A 21,858-nucleotide genomic window follows, 5' to 3' on the forward strand; every position below is an offset into this window, starting at 1 on the left:
TTATACTAAGACCTGAATATCTGTACATTTTCACACAGGAGTGCTTTAACCTAATTATACGCTTATATTTTGTACGCATTTTGTATATTGCATGTTCATTATTATCATATTTCAGTTATATACTTATACACTAGGTGTTAAGCCTAAAACCTGAATATCCGTACATAGCACTCGAAGTGCATCGCTTTATTATTTTTATATATGCTTATTTTGTTAGTTTATACAGTTATATTGCATATTTTATTATTATTATATTTCAGTTCTATACTTATATACTAGCTGTTATCTTTAAGACCAAAATATCAGTGCGTTTTGTACTTACTTAATTATTTTCGTATACGCTTGTTAGGTATGCATTTTATACATTTCATTATTATAATATTTCCGTTCAGTACTTATACACTAGATGTTTTCCCTAAGACTTGAATATCCGTACATTTGCACTCAGGGGTGCCTTACTATTATACGCTTATTTTGCACGAATTGTGCATATTGCATATTCATTTTATTATATTTCAATTCTATACTTATATAGTAAGACCTGAAATCCCTACAGGTGCACTCTAGAGTGCATACTTAATTTTTTTTGGAAATGTTTGTTTCGTATGTATGTTGTATATTGCATATTGCATATTGCATGGTCATTGTTTATTTCAGTTATATACTAGCTATTATACCCAAGACCTGAAAATCCCTACAGGTGCACTCTAGAGTGCCTTACTTAATTTTTTTGAAATGTTTGTTTCGTATGTATGTTGTATATTGCATATTGCATATTGCATGGCCATTGTTATATTTCAGTTATATACTAGCTATTATCCCCAAGACCTGAAAATCCCTACAGTTGCACTCTAGAGTGCCTTACTTAATTTTTTTGGAAATGTTTGTTTCGTATGTATGTTGTATGTTGTATATTGCATATTGCATATTGCATATTGCATGGCCATTGTTATATTTCAGTTATATACTAGCTATTATACCCAAGACCTGAAAATCCCTACAGGTGCACTCTAGAGTGCCTTAATTTTTTTGGAAATGTTTTGTTTAGTATGTATGTTGTATATTGCATATTGTATGGCCATTGTTATATTTTAGTTATATACTAGGTATTATCCCCAAGACCTGAAAATCCCTACAGGTGCACTCGAAAGTGCTCAAAAATAGTGTAGTGTTCACAGCGGCTAATAATGAACATTTAAATTACATAATTAGTTTTGAATATGTTTGTTTGGTATGTATGTTACGATAAATATGCATATTTTGGTGAATGTACACACTTCTCGGTAAATGTTTACATTTACCGGCTCATTTGACAAATGTGAGTTGAACTATTGATCATAACTATTTATTTTATTCAGCAGTTCTAACAGATATTGCAACTAAAAAAAACTATAATGAGGACTATTAACTATTGACTTATCACTAAGAACTTAAAACTAAGAACTTAAAAACTAAGACTTAAAAAACTAAACTTAAAACTAAGACTTACAACTACAAACTGACAGCTAAGAACTGCCGACTAAGAAAAGACAGCTAGAACTGCCGACTAAGAACTTACAACTAGAATAGACAGCTAAGAACTGCCGACTAATAACTTACAACTAAGAATAGACAGCTAAGAACTGCCGACTAAGAACTTACAACTAAGAATAGACAGCTAAGAACTGCCGAATAATAACTTACAACTAAGAATAGACAGTTAAGAGAACTGCCAACTAAGAATAGACAGTTAAGAGAACTGCCAACTAAGAATAGACAGTTAAGAGAACTGCCAACTAAGAATAGACAGTTAAGAGAACTGCCAACTAAGAATAGACAGTTAAGAGAACTGCCGACTAAGAAAAGACAGCTAAGAACTGCTGAATATTGAAAATTGAAAATGAAAATTGAAAATTGAAAATCGATAATTGAATATTGAAATTTATTACTCTTCGTTCATTATTTATTATTTATATTTAAAATTTAAAAGAATTTAAAAGTATTTACCAAAACAAAATGGTAAGTGTGACATTTACTGAGAATGTGTACATTCACCGAAATAAACCGTTATAAGTAAAAAAAAAATAAGTAGGATATTGAAACTCATGATTGAAAAGGACAGAATTGCCAAACTTGCTTTCAACCCTTCGCATAGGGATCAGGATTAGGTAAGCAAACTTAGCGCCAGGGTCCCATATGATCCAGGGAGGGTTCGAGATTAGGTAAGCAAAACTTAGCGCCAGGGTCCCGATCTCACCTTCCCCATTCACACAACTTAGATTGCGGAATAATTATTCAACGCAACAAAGAATGCGGAATGTTAAGGACAACATTGAAGAATTGAAAACTTGCTTGGCAATACTGTTTATAGAAGGAAATTATTTTGAAATTGAATGAGAAGTTAATGATATTACTTTTGAAATTGAAATGAAATACAAAGATAAAAATAAATACAAATATAAAGTTATTTACCGCATGTAGGAAGAACACTACTAAGACCTGAAATCCCTACAGGTGCACTCTAGAGTACCTTACTTAATTTTTTTGGAAATGTTTGTTTCGTATGTATGTTGTATATTGTATATTGCATATTGCATATTGCATGGCCATTGTTATATTTTCGTTATATACTAGCTATTATCCCCAGACCTGAAAATCCTACAGGTGCACTCTAGAGTGCCTTATATAATTTTTTTGGAAATGTTTGTTTTATATGTATGTTGTATATTGCATATTGCATGGCCATTATTATATTTCAGTTATATACTAGCTATTTTTTGGAAATGTTTGTTTCGTATGTATGTTGTATATTGCATATTGCATGGCCATTGTAAGATTTCAGTTATATACTAGCTATTATCCGCAAGACCTGAAAATCCCTACAGGTGCACTCCAGAGTGCCTTACATAATTTTTTTTGGAAATGTTTGTTTAATATGTATATTGTATATTGCATATTGCATGGCCCTTGTTATATTTCAGTTATATACTAGCTATTATCCCCAAAATCTAAAAATCCCTACAGGTGCACTCTAGAGTGCCTTACTTATTTTTTTTGGAAATGTTTGTTTCGTATGTATGTTGTATATTTATTGCATATTGTATATTGCATGGCCTTTGTTATATTTCAGTTAAATATTAGCTATTATCCCCAAAACTTGAAAATCCCTACAGGTGTACTCTAGAGTGCCTTACTTAATTTTTTTGGAAATGTTTGTTTCGTATGTATGTTGTATATTGCATATTGCATATTGCATATTGCATGGCCAATATTTATTTCAGTTAAATACTAAGTATTATCCCCAAGACCTGAAAATCCCTACAGGTGCACTCGAGAGTGCTTGGCGTATTTATTTTTATATACGCCTATTTTGTATGCATTTTGTATATTGCATGGTCAATATTATATTTCCGTCATATGATTATATACTAGGTATTATCTCTAAGACATGAAAATCATACATTTGCACTCTCAAGTGCCTTACCTAATTAATTTTGTTGATTGTTTGACCATTATATTTTTGCTATATATATACTACGTGTTAAAAATTTAAAAAAATCTTACCTTTGTAGTATGTTCTTCCATTCCAAGCATAATTTGTCGACTGCTTTTTATCCAAGCTGGACGTGTAGGCTCATGTAGTAATAACGATATTATAACCTGAAAAAATTTAATTATTAAATTATACACCATGTTAAAACATGTTGGAGTGCGGTGGGTGGTCCTTAATATGGACATTTTTGAGTTTCCTTGCTCCTTGATGCAAATGCTTCCAAATTGATAAAAATCCTCTAAAAGTTATATTAAAAGCTAAAACTTTCACCGATTTTTTTTTATCAAATTGGAATCATTTGAGCCACTAAGAGCAAGAAATTCGAAATGACCATATTAAGGATCATTTCAATATATATATATATTATATATATATATATATATATATATATATATATATATTAACAAAGTCTAGTAATCGGGCATAACATCAATAAAACATGAATTTCTTTCAAAAATTTATTTTAAATCCATACGTTTCGGCTATAATCCTAGCCTCATTCAGCGGAAACTAAAAAAAAAAAAATAAAAACTAAAACAATTGAATTGGAATGAAAAAAAAATAAAATAGTAATTAGTACTTACAATTATTATCTTAGTGTTAAATTGAAAAATTTTAATAAACCATGGTATCAAGATATGGTAATGCCCTACACTATGTATTATAAACGTTAAACTTGTAATTACACAATAGTTTCACAAAATACTAATTTAAAAAATCACAATTAGATAGTGTGTTGTTTGTAGACTGGTTGAAGAACAGTATATATATATATATATATATATATATATATATATTATATATATATATTAATATATAATTAAGTTTCATCACCCATCAAATAAATTGCAGCCCAGCCCAAACAATGACCAAGGAAATAAAACTACATAACTGTTTGAGACTAATAAATATAGCATTAGTCAATTATCAATTATACCTCGTCAATATACATTAGTTAATATATATATATTAGTCTCAAACAGTTAATGTAGTTTTTTTCCCTTGGTCATTGTATGGGGCTGCAATTTTATTTGATGGGTGATGAACTCAATTTAAAAATCATTAAAAAATGAGTATATTAAATTATTATTTACTTAAGTAAATAATTATTATATTAATAAGTAATTATATCATTAACTTTAAGCCATTAAGCTTAAAAATGTTAACTGCATTTCTTTTTATTTAATCATTATACTTACTATTTTTGAAAAATAAACTTTTTACTTTTTCTGCTGCACACTGAAACACACTTTGTTGATACTGATTCACTTTAAAATACACTTTCTTCACTTCACTTCACAACTTATTTTCACTTTTTACTTTACTTTTCACTTCACTTTTCACTTCACTGTTTACTGTTCGGATCCAATCCGCTAATGAACCCTTTGTTAATTAGCGCCCTCCTTATATACTCGCGGATCCAAGAATGCGGACCCGGATGTTGTAAAAAATACCCCTGAAAGAAAACTAACCCCGGCTTGAAATTTCAATTTAAATCAAACTATATTGGTGAAAAGCTATTTTTGCCACGATAAATATGCTAATAATAACTAAAAACATTACTCAGTAACCACTATTTGTCCAGAAATTAAAATTACATGGTCAGTGTACGGATTAATCATGGGATTAATGGATTAAGGAGCCAATTTTGGGTAACAAAAGAAATGTTATGTTATTTTATTATTGTTGTATGAGTTGGTAGTCACAAATTGTCATAAAATTAAATTTTGGTAAGTGATTACAATTTTTACATTTTTTTTAAAAACCTACCCCAAAATGGCACAATTGTCAAAATTACACTTTTGCCAAAAGTGCTTTTTTGCATTTTGCTGCTGCACGTATGTAAGTTCTAAATAAAGTTTATATTTTCATGTAATGAATAACGTAAAAAATTTCAAAATAAAACAATTTGTTGCTAAAAATGGGCTTCCACAAGTTCTAGTGTTGTTTGTGAGGTTATCTGGCTGTACAAGCATTCCTAAGCAAAATATGAAACAAATTATCAACTTATTGTGTTCTAAACATATATTTTTATATATTATTACACTGATGAATCTATAAACACAATTCTTTGCTATTCTTTCAGTTCTCGCAGACAGTTGTACTGGCAAATCGGTTGGGTCACAAGTCTCAACAACTAATCGAGGCTATCTGCACCAGGTTAAAATTATGGGTCAAATATAGTGATACAGCAAAGGTTCATTTTAAAGCAAGTTGAAGCGCATGCTAATATGTACCAAATTAGCTGTTGCACCAAGATCTGCAAGTCCCTACGATTGGACAGAGATAGATAAACATTCAAGGGGCGTCCATTAATCACGTGATCGATTTTTTAAGTATTTTGGTACACATCTCCTCACCTTAGTGATACATAGTGATATTCAAATTACCCTCCCTGCCCCCACAAAGCATTACATGTATTTTTAGCTATGAGCAAAAATGTAAACTTTTTTCTTTTTTTTTTTGAAAATGTTTGGATTTTTTTTAATTCAGGCAAAAAATTAATACACATGTAATCTTAATATACCCCCCCCCCCTTTTACCTAAAAACCTCATGTATTATAATGGACGCCCCCCAATTAACTGGCACATCATTCATTTGTTCAAGTTTCTGACGAGGTGATCATGGCACGATAGGCTAGATAGTGTACTTATTTATAAGGTCGACTCTAGACAAAGAAGAATTCTACTGAGCTCGATCCTCAAGAAGAAAGGAAACTAGTTTGGGCCCATTCTGCAAAACGAGTGCCTCCTACACGAAGGACTGAAAATAGAAAGACAGAAAGGATTGGGAATGCAGATGATTGATGTGATAATAGAAAATACAGGAAACTGAAAGTCAAGCAAGGAAACGGAAATTTGGAAGAATAGTTCATAAGAGTGTATAAAAATGGGAAAAAGGTAAGAGAATCATTGAGATGCGATTGTCTCGTACCATGTACCTACTATTTATTTTCAATCTTAACATTTAATATAATTTAAGTGTCAAAAATGTTTTTTTCCTATTTATTTTATATTTATATTTAATAATAATTATTAATTAAGAACTACAACAGAATTTATAATTAATTTATTATTATTATTCAGGTTTTAGTTGAGTATTTGTGCATATATTGGATTACTCGAGCCTCGAATAGATCTATTACAACTCGACAATATAATTTTGCTATAAGGATGATGAAGGCTACACACTGCAAATGCAAATAAATCATATTCTAATTTTGAAAATAATTTACTTAAATCAGGAGAAATATCATAAGAGGTAACTATAGTCAAATGTTGAACTAAATGTTACAGTAAGCTTCAGAAAAAAGTTTAAAAAGATTAATTTCTTTTATTTTTATTTCATATCATAAGATTTACATAAATACTATCATCATTTGAAGTGTATATAATATATATCTATATATATATATACACTATTTTATAATCTATAATTTTTAGCCAAAGAAGTCAATGAGTATTGCGGCAGTTTGAACTTTTTCGATATGCGTCAACAAAGTTTTGAGGCTACATAAAGAAAAAACTTAAACACCACAATATTTTGTGCAATTAATTATTTCACCAAAGTCATATTACTTAACCAAAGTATTATTTTATGTTACTTAATTATCATAGTTTTTTTTATAAAGTCTACGTGTAATGTATGTGTATGTATTATGTACTTATATATGTGAATGTGTGTATATGTATGCGTATTATGTGTATGTATATCTGTATGTAAGTAGATGTGTATGTATGTGTATCTGTATGTGTATATCTGTATCTATATATATCTATCTATCTGTCTGTCTATATGTGTGTGTATCTGTATATAGCTATAAATATACAAGTTTGAATTAGCAAACAATATTATAAAACTGTATAAGCCGATTGGCGTATAAATAAATAAATAAATAAATAAATAAATAATTTAATAATCATTTATTCATTTTTTTTACAATATTATATTTAAATAATTTTTTTCAGTATCCATTCATTAGCAATATATTGTGGTATATAATTCTGTGCTGTTTTGTTTTTTTTATATTCCTCTATCTTTATTTCATGCACTTATTTGATAAAGAAATACATCTTGGATATAACTTATTGTATTCTGATTTTCACCTGAAAATAAAAATATGGTAATGGTTGTAGATTTTAATAAATGCATTCGTTATATAATTTATATAAAGAAACTGTATTTTTCAAATTCTGTTTTGGAATAATTTGCTACTGAGTTTTTATTGACAGTAAAAAATAATATTCTTTTTCTATCTATGATAATATTTATAAACTCTTCTTTTATCTAAGATATTATTTATAACACTAAAGTCAGTGGTTTTTAAAAGTTATGGTTTGTTTCCAGTTTTTTTTTAGGTTATGTTGGTATCGTTAGTTTACATTGGTATCGTTGGACGTTGACGCAGTTTGTTCAAACTTCCGAACAGTTTGACAATCATCAGTTACTTGTCACAGATCGATTAAACTACATTTGAATATATTCTATTATTATTCAGTTTGTATTCTAGTGTTGTGTAAAAACTACTGTTTCTTCTTTGTGTGTACATTGATGTGTTTTCTGAGTTGTGATGAAATAGAGAAACAAAATATTTAAAAGTAGGTATGCATACAGTAAAAGTTATTGTTAATAAGAAGCCATAATGTCACTGCTGTTTTCTATAACAGAAAACCAACAAATCACTTGTGTTAAGAAAAACTGATTGCAAATGATTGCATAAACATAACTTAAAGTAAGTTTTGAATTGAATTTTATAGTTAAACTAATACATATTTTGTTGACATACTTTTTTGAATATTGATGATTATAGACTTTTAATTGATTCTGATTCAATAATTACATATTTCATACAACATGCAAGAAATTATTGTGTAAAAGGCATGATTCTTCAATACAGATCTTCTTCAACTGGTGTCTCAAGACATTGAGCGACTATGATCCCAAAGTCTTAAAAATGGTTGACACTGCTGAACTTCATTATGCTTCATGCAAACTCTCTACAGAAATCATCATGCAAGGATTTATAGCCGACGAAGCTTTAGTTTCAAAATATAAACCTGATTTTAGTAAATATTTCTTTAACAGAGCTCTCTTTGCAAACAAATGTCATAATGACAATGGATGAAAAAAATTTAACATTATAAAAATATTTACTACAAAGCATTTTATATAATTTATTTCATTATTTATAATAATCACTAAATCAAAACCAATTTAAGTATAATCAAGAAATTAAAATTCCTGTTTTATTTTGACAAAATAAATGAATCACAACTCGTCATTATTTGTTCATATAGCATTTCTATTTATTTAATAATTTGATTTCAATAAGTTTGAAACTATAAATGATTAATTATGCTAGTAAAGTTTTATTCAATTAATTGGAGTAATTCATATTCATATACTTACAATGTTTAAAAATAAAATTATCTGTTATAATGTGCAAATCATAGTTTGAATATGAATTAGACAATATTTTGTTTTAGATATTTTTTTATGAATTATTTTTAACATTTAATTATTATTATTTCGCATAAGTTTTTAAGTTAAATTTACATAAGTTATAAAAATGGTTTTCGAAAAAATCGTTGTAGAAGTTTTAAACAGGATTTTAAGTGATTATATAGAGGACCTTGATACATCACAATTACATTTGGGAATCTGGGGAGGTGATTGATATATTTCTTTAACAAAATGCTTATCCATGAAATAAAAAAATACTACTGAAAAAATGCTTCAGGTGATGCTGTATTCACAAATTTGAAGTTAAAAAACACTGCTCTCAACGATTTAGAATTACCTATTCAAACAGTGTATGGTTTACTGGGTAAGTAGTCAATATAAATAAAAAATTATGATATATACAATAATATGCAATATTTAATTAATAATTAATAAAAATTCGCAAGGCAAATTAATTTTGAAAATCCCATGGAAAAACTTATATCAAGATCCTGTTGTTGTATTAGTCGAGAGGTTGTTTCTTTTGGCAGAGCCTAACTTGGAGGTTTTGTATTTTGTAAAATAATCTATTCATTTACAACAACAATAGTCCAAAAATCCTGTCAACAGGTGATATATAATGCAGATGCTGAAAATAAAAAGATGAAAGAAGAAAAACAAAAAATTTTAGAAGAATTTGAGAACAATCGCAAAATAAGAGAATTAGGTAATAATTATAACTTTAGTTCAAATAATTTTGTTAAAAAATATTATTATTTTAGGAGCGCCTCAGACGATGGAAGATACATTCACCGATAAAATGGTTACACAAATTATTAAAAATATGCAAGTTAAGATTAGCACTATTCACATAAGATATGAGGATAAAGTAACTAATCCTGGGCACCCTTTTGCTTTGGGTTTAACAATGGACACATTGGTGTTTAATACTGCTGAAGGAGTTGAAAATAAACCTACTTGGCAAATATTTAAGGTAATGTGTTTAAAAAAGAACGACTTTTGTAACAAATCGACCTAATACATAAATATATTAATAGATACAAAAAGATAAAATTCGATTTTATGATAGACTAGATTTATGAAAAAGACTGAAGACACTTTATATTTTATAGAATTAATTTTCATTATGTTACTATATATTTCTTTTGCTTTGAAAAATTATTTGTCATATCCTTTTCAACTAAGTAATTAAGTAATTTATATTTACTATGTATTTATAGAAATCTTTTATTGTTTTTGCTAAAAAATTAGGTAATGGATTTAGAATGTCTAGGATTGTATTGGAATTGCACACCCGCACGTATAGCACAGATTACTGATGAAGAAAAAACTAAATTTTTGGAACATAATGTAGCCAAACGAGGATTTTTTCCTGATAATTTTGATTATGGTAAAGAAAAATTAATAATAAGGCCGTATAATCTTTGAAAAAAAAAATTGGTAGTTACAATATTATTTAATTTAATCACATGATACACCCAATCACATTCTGAATTTTATTCATAGTTTTTGGTCCTTTGTTCCTTTTATCAAAATTAAGTGCAAGTCAAAAACCCAAAAACGATGATCCACCTTATAGCATTCCAGTAGTTAAAATAAATATGGACATGCAGCGCTTAGATATCAAAATTTCAAAAAAACAATTTCAATGCTTGATTCTTCTGAATGACTCCATGGACAGAATGAATAAAGGTAAATTTATGAGAAAATATGAAAGCTTATAATTATGTAATAAGTTAATGTTAATTGAATTATTTTGAAGGTTTGCCATACAGAAAATACAGGCCATTCCTTGATATATATTCCGGTCATGCAAAGGAATGGTGGCAATTTGCTTATGAGTGCATTGTCAATGAACAAATTCGACGAGTGAGAAAAAATTGGGATTGGAATCATATAAAAGGACACAGAATGGTGTATAAGTATGTTGAAATATTTTATTTATAATTATTCAATAATTCACTATAAGCCAATTGTAATAAATTGAATATATACAACATTATCCGTGCAGAAACCCGATTGAAGATATTCAATCAACTGATTCATAAGCATACCAATGTAAACTTATCAACAAGTTCAGCATATTTAATTAATAAGGTGAATATAATCTTTTTATGTTTTATTTACTTGAGATTTTTTTATATTTTATTTAAGGTTGTATAGCAAAGCTTTTAAAGAAAAAGTCAAACGAAAAGGGCGCATTACAGAAGATATAAAAGGACAAATAGAATTTTGTGAGGATTATTTGGATACTGCAAATATACTTCTTATACGAAAACAAGTTTATTTTGAGGTATTAAAATTGATTTGATTTGATCTAGTATTAAATTGTATAAAGATCAAATATACATTTGCTTATGTTTTATGTATATACAGCTAGAATTAGAAGAAAAGCAAAAACAAGACTCAGCCAAAAATAAATCATGGTTATCGCGTTGGTGGTCTGGTAGTGATACCGATTTGGATTCATCTGGAAACATAAGTAAAACTTTGAATGCCATGAAAAATATATTCAAATAATATGCTTTTAATGGAATTCTATTTTTATAGAGGAACAATTTTATAGAGCATTAAATGCTAATGAAAAGATGAAGTTATATGCAGCCATTGGATTGGATAAAGATGAAATACCATCACCTTATCCTGAAACATATTATGACTATGTTCTTACATTTTTGCTGAGCACAATGCGAATAGTGGCAAGTTAAAGCTATTATTGATTTTCAAACATTCCATGAAAATAATTTCATATGTATTAATTTATCATTATTTGAATGGCATATTAGGTTTTAACAATATTTTTATCATTAAAGATTTTCAATGAAAACAACGAACACATCAGTGAGTTTTTTATCAAGTCATGTCGTCTGCATGTTGGTAATCGTTCAAAATTTTCTGGATTAAGGTGAATTAAAATTATTGGTATTTATTTCAACAAATCATAAGAATATACACACATACAAAAACTAGAGAAATATGCTTGACAACATCAATATAAGTCAAATGCTTTTTATCTCATGATTATTACCTTTTTTAGGATAGAGTTCACAATCAGAGATATGGCAATGTTCGGGAAAAAGCAAGATAAGTATCTTCCAGTTCTAATTGAACCTAAAGGACGTTTTCCTATGCTTTTTGAAATCTTATACGAAATGGTACCTTTGGATAAAAAATGCGATGAAAGATTAGTCGTGCTCGCTAATCCTTTACAAATTATGTATGATGATGTCACTATTCAAAGCATTATAGATGTTTTCACAATAGTAACAGAAGATCAAGTTTTTAATGCTTTGTAAGTATATAAATAATTGAGCAAAATTAAATACCTATAGTTGTAATTGTGTACTTTTAGGGCTGATCTAAATAAAACAACAAAAATGAATGTTAAAGAAATGTCTGCTTTGGGTCTACAATACGCCCTTACCACCAAAACTTTCCTTGATTGTAGAATTAACGTACTGGCACCTTATATTGTCATACCTTATGCTGGATGCAATGTGAAGTAAATTTTAATCAAATCAAAAAAATAATTATCAAACACTAGAATTAATTTTCTTCAAAATTTTAGTCCAAGATCAATACTTATCATCGATTTGGGTAAATTGATTATTACAACAGAACCTAGAGCACCTAGAGTGGAAGTTAAAACAATGCACGATGAAGGTTTAGATGAGGAAGAAATTTTGAATAATTTGATTCTACAATCTTATGATTCTTTTATTACTAATATTACAGACGTTCAGGTATATTTTTAAATATAATATTCACAAAATAGATGATTTAACAGTATAATATGAATTTATTTCAGATTCTTCTTGCTCTAAGAAGTGAAGAGTTGGTTAATAGAGTTGGAACATCCAAGGATGATAATATGAATATAATTAATCCCATTTCATTAAAAATTACCATCCAAAAGTGTCTCATATCAGACGATCCAAGATTTCCATCAATGAAGTATGATAACTTGAATAATTTTGAATTTGAATTTATTTAAAAAGTATTTGTTATTTGTAGGATATCCGGAGTATTGGATTCAGTTCAAATTAATTTCAGTGATGTTAGAATTGTTGAAACGGCTGCTTTAGCTTTAAGTTTTCAAAAAACAACACAAGCGAATAACAATCTAGTGAGTATAACTTGATATATATATCAATAGTCCATCAAATTGAGATATATGTTTAGTATCATTAAATTGAACAAAACAGTTCGATTTCTAATATTTTCGTTTAATATCTTATAAAGTTGGTTTGTTTGATTATCCTTTTTTTTTTTATCAAAGTGTTATATTATATATTGTTCTGAACAAAATTTATGTTTATTGCTGTTTCCTATTATTAGAAAACATTTGAATACAAACTGTTGAAAAATCAAATTGGAAAAAAAAATTCTTATCATATGAATCATTCAGAAGTCTATTCAATTTATTTATTTATTAGTTTAACTATTTTGGTGATCAATGACAAATTATGCACTTTTATTTCATTTCTTTTTTCATTAATACAGGCAGATAAAAAATCAACTACTTCTAAAGCATCTACTATGACAGCAGCTTCTTCTTCATCTAAAATAATAAATTTAATTTCGAAAGAAATAAATGCTCAAAAAGTCGACGAAGGAAATCCAATGTCAGCGCAATTAGTATCATTATATGTAGATTTCAAATTTGGGGGTAAGTCAAATGATAATATCTTATGATAATGAATATAATAAATTTATTTTATTATAGAATTATCTATAAATTTATACAAAACTGTGGAAGTAACCCTAAAGTCTCGCAGACAAAAGGATCCACAAGAATACTGTCAGAAATTAATACACTTCAATGTTCGTCATTTGAATTTTATAATGGTTCAAAAATCTTACGATTTAAGTTGTGACTTAAGGCATGTTTAAAATCAATGTTTTGCTATTTTTTTTACTGTAAATAGGTTTTTGAATTCAATATGATAATAATTTATGCAATTTCAGTCTTGGAAGCATTGAACTGCAACACTACAGAAGCCCGGAAACTGTAGATATTATAAAAACTATTAAAACTGTCAAATTTATTCACGATCGTGATAACTTGTTTAATATTTCCTACAAACAGGTAAATATACAAACATATTTGTTTTTACTCATATAGCCATAAATCCTGAACTGATTTTAAAAATTCAAATCTGTTCGAAAGATATGAGTTATGTTTCATTCATTTAAATTTTTTCTAAATGCAACTTACAACTAATTAATATTTAATTTAAATATTTTTATAGGTTGAATTGGAATCACCTTTTTTTGCAACAGAATTTGCCAGTGTCAAACAAAAGATTGAATTAGATTTTAATGTTTTAGATATTACTTTAAATCAACAGAGTATAAATGAAATCTTATCGGTAAGTGGAAAAATAAGGTATTTATTTTGTTATAAATAAAATATCATCAGTAAGGCAATCAGCAAAATTCTAAAATATTTTATTGGTACGGCGCCATATGTTTTAATTTAAACTCCATTTGTGCCTAAATTTTTATTATTTGTTTATAATGTTTCATTAATTTTTTAACAACTGTAGGAAGCACAGGTACTTCAGAAAAGACTTAGTGATCTAAAAATTGAACATATAAGAAACATTAACAAAAAAAGTAATAAAACATTTGCAGAAGTTGTCAGTCTACTTTTCAAGGAAGAAAATTTTACTAAAATTGCTAAATCTTCAGGAACACGTAAATAATAGTCTAGTAATAAATTTATCAATGAATTAAGTTATTTACACATTATGATTTATAGTTTTAGCTAGAGTTATCGATTTCAAAAAACAAATGGATATGCAGAATGAAATCACTGATATAAAAATTCTTGCCAAAATTGAAGAAGTTTCTTTGCATATAGCAAATGACAGAAGAGATTTAGCACACTTTGCTCTTGTTGGAATATCTAGTGGTATCGTAAGCAAAAAATCACACAAGAAGATCACATTAAAATTGAAAGATATAAGATTACGAGACAAAAATGTGAAGAGCATTCACAAAACGGTATTTCAGAAATAATTATCATCAACACCATTGAAGTATATATAAAAATCTTGTTATTTATATTTAGTTCATTTATCATTTTATTTATTTTATTTTCTCATAATTTAATAAAATATTGTTTTTTTAGATAGTAGAAGTTGTAGAAGGTGTAGCATTACATTGTATTGTTGTTTGGTACGATTTGGTTCGAACTCCAAAATATAACAAAAATGATATGTCCATTGTTGCAAATGTGGGATGTGTTAAAATTGTTTTTCTTAACTGGTTTTTTAATACAATTATTGTAAGTATAAAATTTACTTTCTAGAATATCCACATTTTTAGCAATGTTTAACACTTTAAATTGTTAATTTTAGATTTTATGTTTTAATTTTCAATTTTTATGGTTTAGTTATCTCTGAACCTTTTTAACTATAACTGTATAAGTATGTTTTACTCTCTTTTGTTCTTTTTAATGTGTTATGTATTTCTTTTATAAAAAATTATAAATCAATGTTTAATTTTTTTGCTGCTTGTTTTGTAATTATTATTTTTAGAACTGCTAAATGATGACATGCATCTATTCTTAAACCACTATTGAGTTGAGTCGTACAAAAGTAATTCATTTTATTAATTATTTTTGGCTTATTGACTGCTAACAAGAATACTTTTTTCCATATTTTGTACACTTTTTGTACTACTTGTTTGTCGTAATATAAGATATTTTCTTCGATTTCCTTAGAAGATTATAAATTAAGCTTGTCCTATATCATACCTATAATATAGGTTTTTATTCAATTTCAGGATTTTATAAAAAATTTTGAATACGCCCATAAAGTAATAGTAGATACAGCGACAGAAGCGGCCGATGCGGTTATAGAACAAATAAACATGAAAAATATCACAAGAGTCCAATTAAATCTTCACATCAAAGCACCTATATTGGTTCTTCCAATAAATTCCCAAAGCTTACATGTGTTCATATTTGATTTTGGCTATATTACCATCATGAATAAATTTGATAACATAAGAGCGTTTGTAAGTATTGAAACATTTTTTCAATTGTAATGCTAATATGAATAATAATATTAAATTTCAGGATATGGATGAAATTCGAATAGTGATAGAAGAGTTATCCCTGCAATTAGAAGATTTGCAAATGTCGAGAGCGAGTTTGTCAAAGTCTCATTTTGTTGAAAGGGAACAAACATTATTAAGACCTACATCATTCTCCATGTTAATCAAAAGAAATCTGTCTTATGTTTGGTATACTAATGTACCACAACTTGATATAACTGGAAAAGTTAAAAGTATTCAGGTATATATATATATATATATATATATATATATGTATATATATAATGTATATATATATATATATATATATATATATAATGTATTTGTATAGTTTATTTGTTCATTTGTTGTTTCAATTTAGATTCTGCTTAGTAAATCAGATTATGCAATGGCCATGAGCGTAATGGCGCAAAATTTCACTGAAGGAAAACTACCAGTGAGAGGTTCTACTCATATTACAGCAGATTGTAAATATAAATTTGTTTAATTAATTATATATATATATATATATATATATATATATATGTAAGTATATACATAAATATATGTAAGTATATACTTAAATGTCACATACTTTCTTGTACATATATGCTTATATTACATTTCGATTAAATTAATTTAACCATCATCACTAGCAGTCTAAAAAGTTGGCTCTGGTAAGAATTTGGTCTAGCAAACACTGTTTCCAGGTTTGTTACTCACCTCAGCAAGCTTGATATCAAACTGTAGTGACTGTAGATCTCAAATATGATTTCAAATGAAAATAGCCTTTTTGAGCATTGTTGCAAATATAATTATGTCAAATAGTATTCATAATAAGTTTATAATAATTCAAATATTATCAGTTTTTTTTTATTTGCAGCAACGACATATCGAGAATCGGAGTGGAAACTTTCAAGAAAATCTTTAGATTTAATACATCATCAAACAACAAACATTGAAGAAGATTCTAGCGATTCTGAATCTTCTGAAGCAAGCTTGAAGATTGTGTATCGTTTTCAATTTACTTTGGATGTGATGACCATTGATTTATTCACTGGAGGCACTCAATTTGTAAGATGATAATAAATAAATTTTTAGATTTCCAAATTCATTAGAACGATAGTTGCTTCCGATACTACATATACTATATTTTGATAATTTACTTATAGAATACTGCCAAAAGTGTAAAATTGCCAAGAAAAGGTTTAGCTCGCTTCAGTTTGCTAGTTTTATCTGCAAAAGGAAGACAATTCAGTGACAAATCAATGGCCATTGACGTTCTACTTTGTGATTGTACATTTGATGATACAAGAAGCTACAGAGTAAATAAAATTTCTAGGTACATACTTTTAAATAATAACAAATAGGATTTACCTGAACTAAATGTGAACTTTGATTCGTTTTTAGATATTTACAAAGATCCACAAAACCCATATCATCATATACAAATTATAGTGCATATAAACCATTAAAAAGTATGTTGGATTTATCATACACCGCGACACTCCATAATCAATTTGGTAAGAGTTAGTAGATGAATTTACAAATAAAAAAAATACTAAGATAATAATAGAATTAATATTATATTTATAACTTTTATTCTTTCAGTTGCTATAAGGGTTTTCAGTTTGAATTTCATAATAAGCATGGACTATCTGACCACGGTGAGTGATTTTTTCAAAACGCCCTCAGGGCAGGTCTCTACGAAGTCAACATTCAGCAAGGAATCCGTTGATCGCAAATCATCGACTAAACTAAACATGGCAATTGATCATAAAAGTACTGTAAAAATCGACGATAAAAAATTTTCTTTCACAGTCGATTTGCGACTTGAACAGCCTGATATTATTCTGGTGGAAGCTATGGATGATATTGATTGCAATTGCATTATATTAAATGTAAGTCAGCAGATGGACAGAAGTAATAGGCAGCATTGCCCTTGAAGCTATAACTAGATCATTAGTCAAATTATGTTATTATATTTGATCAAGTAAAACCAAATTTCAATCTAAAACCAAATCAATTAATTAGTTTCAATTATATTTTAGACAGAGCTACTTTTGCGTTATAGGAATGTTTTGGAACGTACTGTAGTAACGGGTTCCTTGAAAGATTTGCACATTTACACTTGTATTTTTGATGAGAACCGAAGGAAGGAAACTATGGTACCAATATTGAAACCATGTTCACTGAATTTTACTGGTTCTAGTCCGACTTTACATGGCATGCATATCGATATATGTGTTACTGAAATACAAGTCTTTTTATCCCCAAGTAAATACAAAATGTTTCATAAATGTCGCGTCTATTTTCTAAGATAATGTGATTTGTGTTTTGATTAGATGTCACTCAATTAGTTAAAAAGATCATGGACACTATGAATCAAGAAGGTGTTACAGAAAAGCCGGAAGAAGAACGTGATTTTTCTAATATGTGGCTGCCATGCGAATTTTCTGATTATGAATATTGGTTTTTACAACAAGAAGAAGGTAATTTAAGTGCGATTTCCCGGAAGCGGAATCTATGGTATCTCAAAGCACTGTTGTTTTTGTTAAGTTTTTTTGAATATTAAAAATAAGTTTACTTTTTATTATTTTGTTCAGCAACTCCCTTGAAAACGCCCAAAATATTTCTATGGCAGGAAAGTCATTGTTACAACAGACGAATCTTTTTATATTTTCATTTTGTCTTAACATTTTTCTAGAAAACTCTTACTCGCTCAAAGCTTTGTATCTCGAGTTATGCTTGAAAAATATTACATTCCTTCAGAATAAAACGAATAAAATATCTCACAAGAATTGATATGCATAATACGTTTTTTTTCTTTAAATATTATTATTTGTCCAGATATTAGCTTGTTGTCTGATGAAGAGGATGACATTATAGTGAAGAAAGCATATGAAGAACTAAATTTAGTTGTTGCACAAACGACACCTTCTAAGAACGTATCAGAAAAATGCGCATTATTTGTCCCATCGATTCAGGTTTATTTGGAAGGTGGCACCCAGGGAAAAACTATGCAATTATTATTTATAGAAATAAAGTACGAAGCGGCGTTGCACGACTGGAATTCGCAGGTAACTTATATGTGAGAAATATTCAATGATCTATATTATTACTACTAATTGATCGCATTATTTTATTCCAGATGTATGTTTTTAGCGATATGTGGATAAAAATGGCTTACCAAAATACCAAACACGGTTTATGGGAAGCAATTATAGAACCCATGGAAGAAGTGATCGATGGATTGACAGTTTACACACCCTGGCAATTAAAATTAGACGTAATCATCAGTTTATTATATTATTAATATTTATTATTTATTATCAGTCATGTTTAATTTTTTACTAGCTTGAGAACAAATTGGTTGTGGATAAATTCGAACCGATCATGACTCGAAAAATCACAATAATGTCGCAAAATAATCTTGAACTGACCTTATCGAAAACATGTTTGGAAGTAAGTTTATAAAAAATTGATAAATGCTCTATGGTTTCTAGTATTGAAAAAGAATACTAATAATTTAAGTATAATAATATTATTACATAACATTTGTTTGGGATGCTAATTTTGTACCATTAATTCAGGATAGTTCCATACATTTTCAAAGTCATTCACATCCAATTATTTATTCAATTATCAAAGAAGTTTAAATACAATAAATAAATATTTTTTTATATTAGTAAGCAAAATATAATTCTAATTTGATTTTGTCTAGTTGTAAATAAATTTTTAAATAAAAGCTTATGTAATTATAATTCTAAATGCCTTTCAATAGGTCTTGACAACCTTGCAAAAATCATATGGCTTTGTTGAGTCTACAGGAGAAAGCATCGAAGTAGAACCAGCCAGCAATGTTAATTTTCCGTATTTAATCAGAAATGATTTAGGTAAAGTATTAATATGGGTTATATTATTTATTTTTGCATAATCAGTTGAATCTTTCAGGATTTGATGTGACCTTATTACTGAGTCTTAGTCCATTTAAGGCATGTGGAAGTGTAGACTACCAAGAAATTGTTCTTGGGAACGGAGCGCAAACTTATTTACAATTACGAGAAGTATCTAAAATACAATCTCCTGTATCGACACATGATACACCATTTCCTCATATACATTCAGAAAAGAAATTAACGGTCATAGTGAGTATAAAATTAAAATTGAAAATTTGTAGTATTTAGTGTATAATTAATTCAATTATTTAGCTAGACCATCAAAAAAGTGAGTTAATTTTGCCCTTGAATAGAGCTGATAAAAGATATTTTGTGATGTCCAAAGAAAATCCAAATGGTGAACCGAGGGCAGTAGTTTCCGATGTTCAAATCAATGAAAATGTGACAACTTTAACACTTCGGAGCATAATACAGGTATGATAATAAATTAAAATTTATCTTATTATATTAATTAATTAAATTTATGTATTAAAATATGTATACCAAACTATCTCCAACACGAAAACAACAGATGCCAGGAATATAAGTCCTAAGCACACATATATAGGAGCTATTATATGTTCCATTCCAATTCTTAAAAAATGTGTTATCTCTTTCTCTTCCTTTAAATATTTCAAATCGACCCAAACTTGAAACTGTCTTGAAATCAATTCTATGAATCCAAAATCTTGCATTCTGCCTATGATACTATCCAGTCTTGACATCAAAGGAAATCCTTTTCTTGCAACAGCACTTATAAAATATTGTCGTATCGGAAAGAGGTGAAAAATTGATCTTTCATTCACCATTGGATATTTTGATGAATGATAATCGAAAATAAAGCTATCTGCTACTGTTGCATATTTTCCTTTGGATACTTTTCTTATACAATCTTCAACTGGAGCACATTTTTCAAATTTGTCCAGAACTTCTTTATTGGAATGTCTAGATGAATTTACAGTAAATACGTCTTGGTATTTGGGATGGAGTAGTATATTTATATCCGATTTTAATAGTTGTCTCAAATCATTTATTTGATTTCCGTAAATTGGATAGGCAAGGTAACCATATAACAAGGCGTTGTAGTGCGTTGTCAATAATAAGGCGATGAAGAAACAAAATATATAGAAACAACGAACTGTTGAATTTTTTGGACCATGTGGCATTGATTCGCCTGAAAACAATTAAATATTTAAGTTAGAAATTGATGATTTACGAGTACAATATTTTTTACTTACAAGTGAACAGTCGAAATACATTGGTAGCCATCATATAAAGTCTGGAGTATTCGTGTTTTTCAAAATGCAAAACTGACAATAACCAGAATATTATTCCTAATAAAGTGATCGATAAAATCACAAGAATCCACACCACTTCATTAATTACAATTCGAAATATGTGTTTGGAGTTCTTTCTTGTAGAACTTGGAACGATCCACATGATGCTGTTGAAGGCATACACTTTGCTAAGGTCAAAATCCAAATGTTTGTTCACTGTATTTTCGATGCTACCATATAAAAAATCTCCAGTTTTGTTCTGCAATAAATTCTTATAGCAATATTTATGATAAGTAGTTACACCAACATATTGGTAAAAGGATACATAAGACATATTTACATTGAAATTATGCATTAAAAAAAAAATAGATTTTACTTTTAAGAAACGAATAATAAACAAAATTTTGTTTCACCCTTCTGTCCATTTACCTGTAAAGTTCCCAATATTTCGGTCCAGTTTCCTCTATAATTTCGTTGTCCTAATTTCGTAATATTGAGAGGCATATAAACCAAAGTAATATTAGCAACTTGTGCTAAAATTTTCATAATTTCCACCTCATATCCAGGATAACTTTTTGACATCGGGTCGATCACTGCTGGAAG

General features: G+C 28.2%; 1 protein-coding gene and 1 long non-coding RNA gene across 2 annotated transcripts; both read left to right on the plus strand.

Annotated features, from left to right (window-relative positions):
- Nucleotides 1-8,025: 8,025 nt before the first annotated feature.
- LOC113383364 lies at nt 8,026-8,724 on the plus strand. The gene is made up of 3 exons (XR_003367755.1): nt 8,026-8,131; nt 8,201-8,265; nt 8,431-8,724. It is a non-coding gene; the product is annotated as an uncharacterized LOC113383364 (long non-coding RNA).
- Nucleotides 8,725-9,102: 378 nt separating this feature from the next.
- LOC113383153 (vacuolar protein sorting-associated protein 13-like) lies at nt 9,103-20,419 on the plus strand. Its single transcript, XM_026621399.1, has 39 exons — nt 9,103-9,202; nt 9,274-9,360; nt 9,443-9,540; nt 9,606-9,702; nt 9,758-9,969; nt 10,248-10,386; nt 10,503-10,688; nt 10,759-10,918; nt 11,151-11,289; nt 11,373-11,478; nt 11,547-11,695; nt 11,810-11,901; nt 12,034-12,288; nt 12,349-12,498; nt 12,565-12,739; nt 12,805-12,950; nt 13,011-13,122; nt 13,500-13,665; nt 13,723-13,879; nt 13,965-14,085; nt 14,249-14,368; nt 14,546-14,696; nt 14,761-15,005; nt 15,133-15,288; nt 15,789-16,022; nt 16,084-16,302; nt 16,423-16,528; nt 16,924-17,114; nt 17,213-17,382; nt 17,451-17,563; nt 17,652-17,941; nt 18,092-18,317; nt 18,386-18,532; nt 18,891-19,120; nt 19,192-19,329; nt 19,398-19,505; nt 19,825-19,936; nt 19,995-20,188; nt 20,252-20,419. Exons 1-39 carry the CDS (start codon nt 9,103-9,105, stop codon nt 20,417-20,419), a joined length of 6,165 nt encoding a protein of 2,054 aa, XP_026477184.1.
- Nucleotides 20,420-21,858: the final 1,439 nt, after the last annotated feature.

This window comes from Ctenocephalides felis, unplaced genomic scaffold (genome assembly GCF_003426905.1).
Source record: "Ctenocephalides felis isolate EL2017-DRISC unplaced genomic scaffold, ASM342690v1 CF-g0.4_SCAFFOLD_03570, whole genome shotgun sequence".
Lineage (NCBI taxonomy): Eukaryota > Metazoa > Arthropoda > Insecta > Siphonaptera > Pulicidae > Ctenocephalides > Ctenocephalides felis.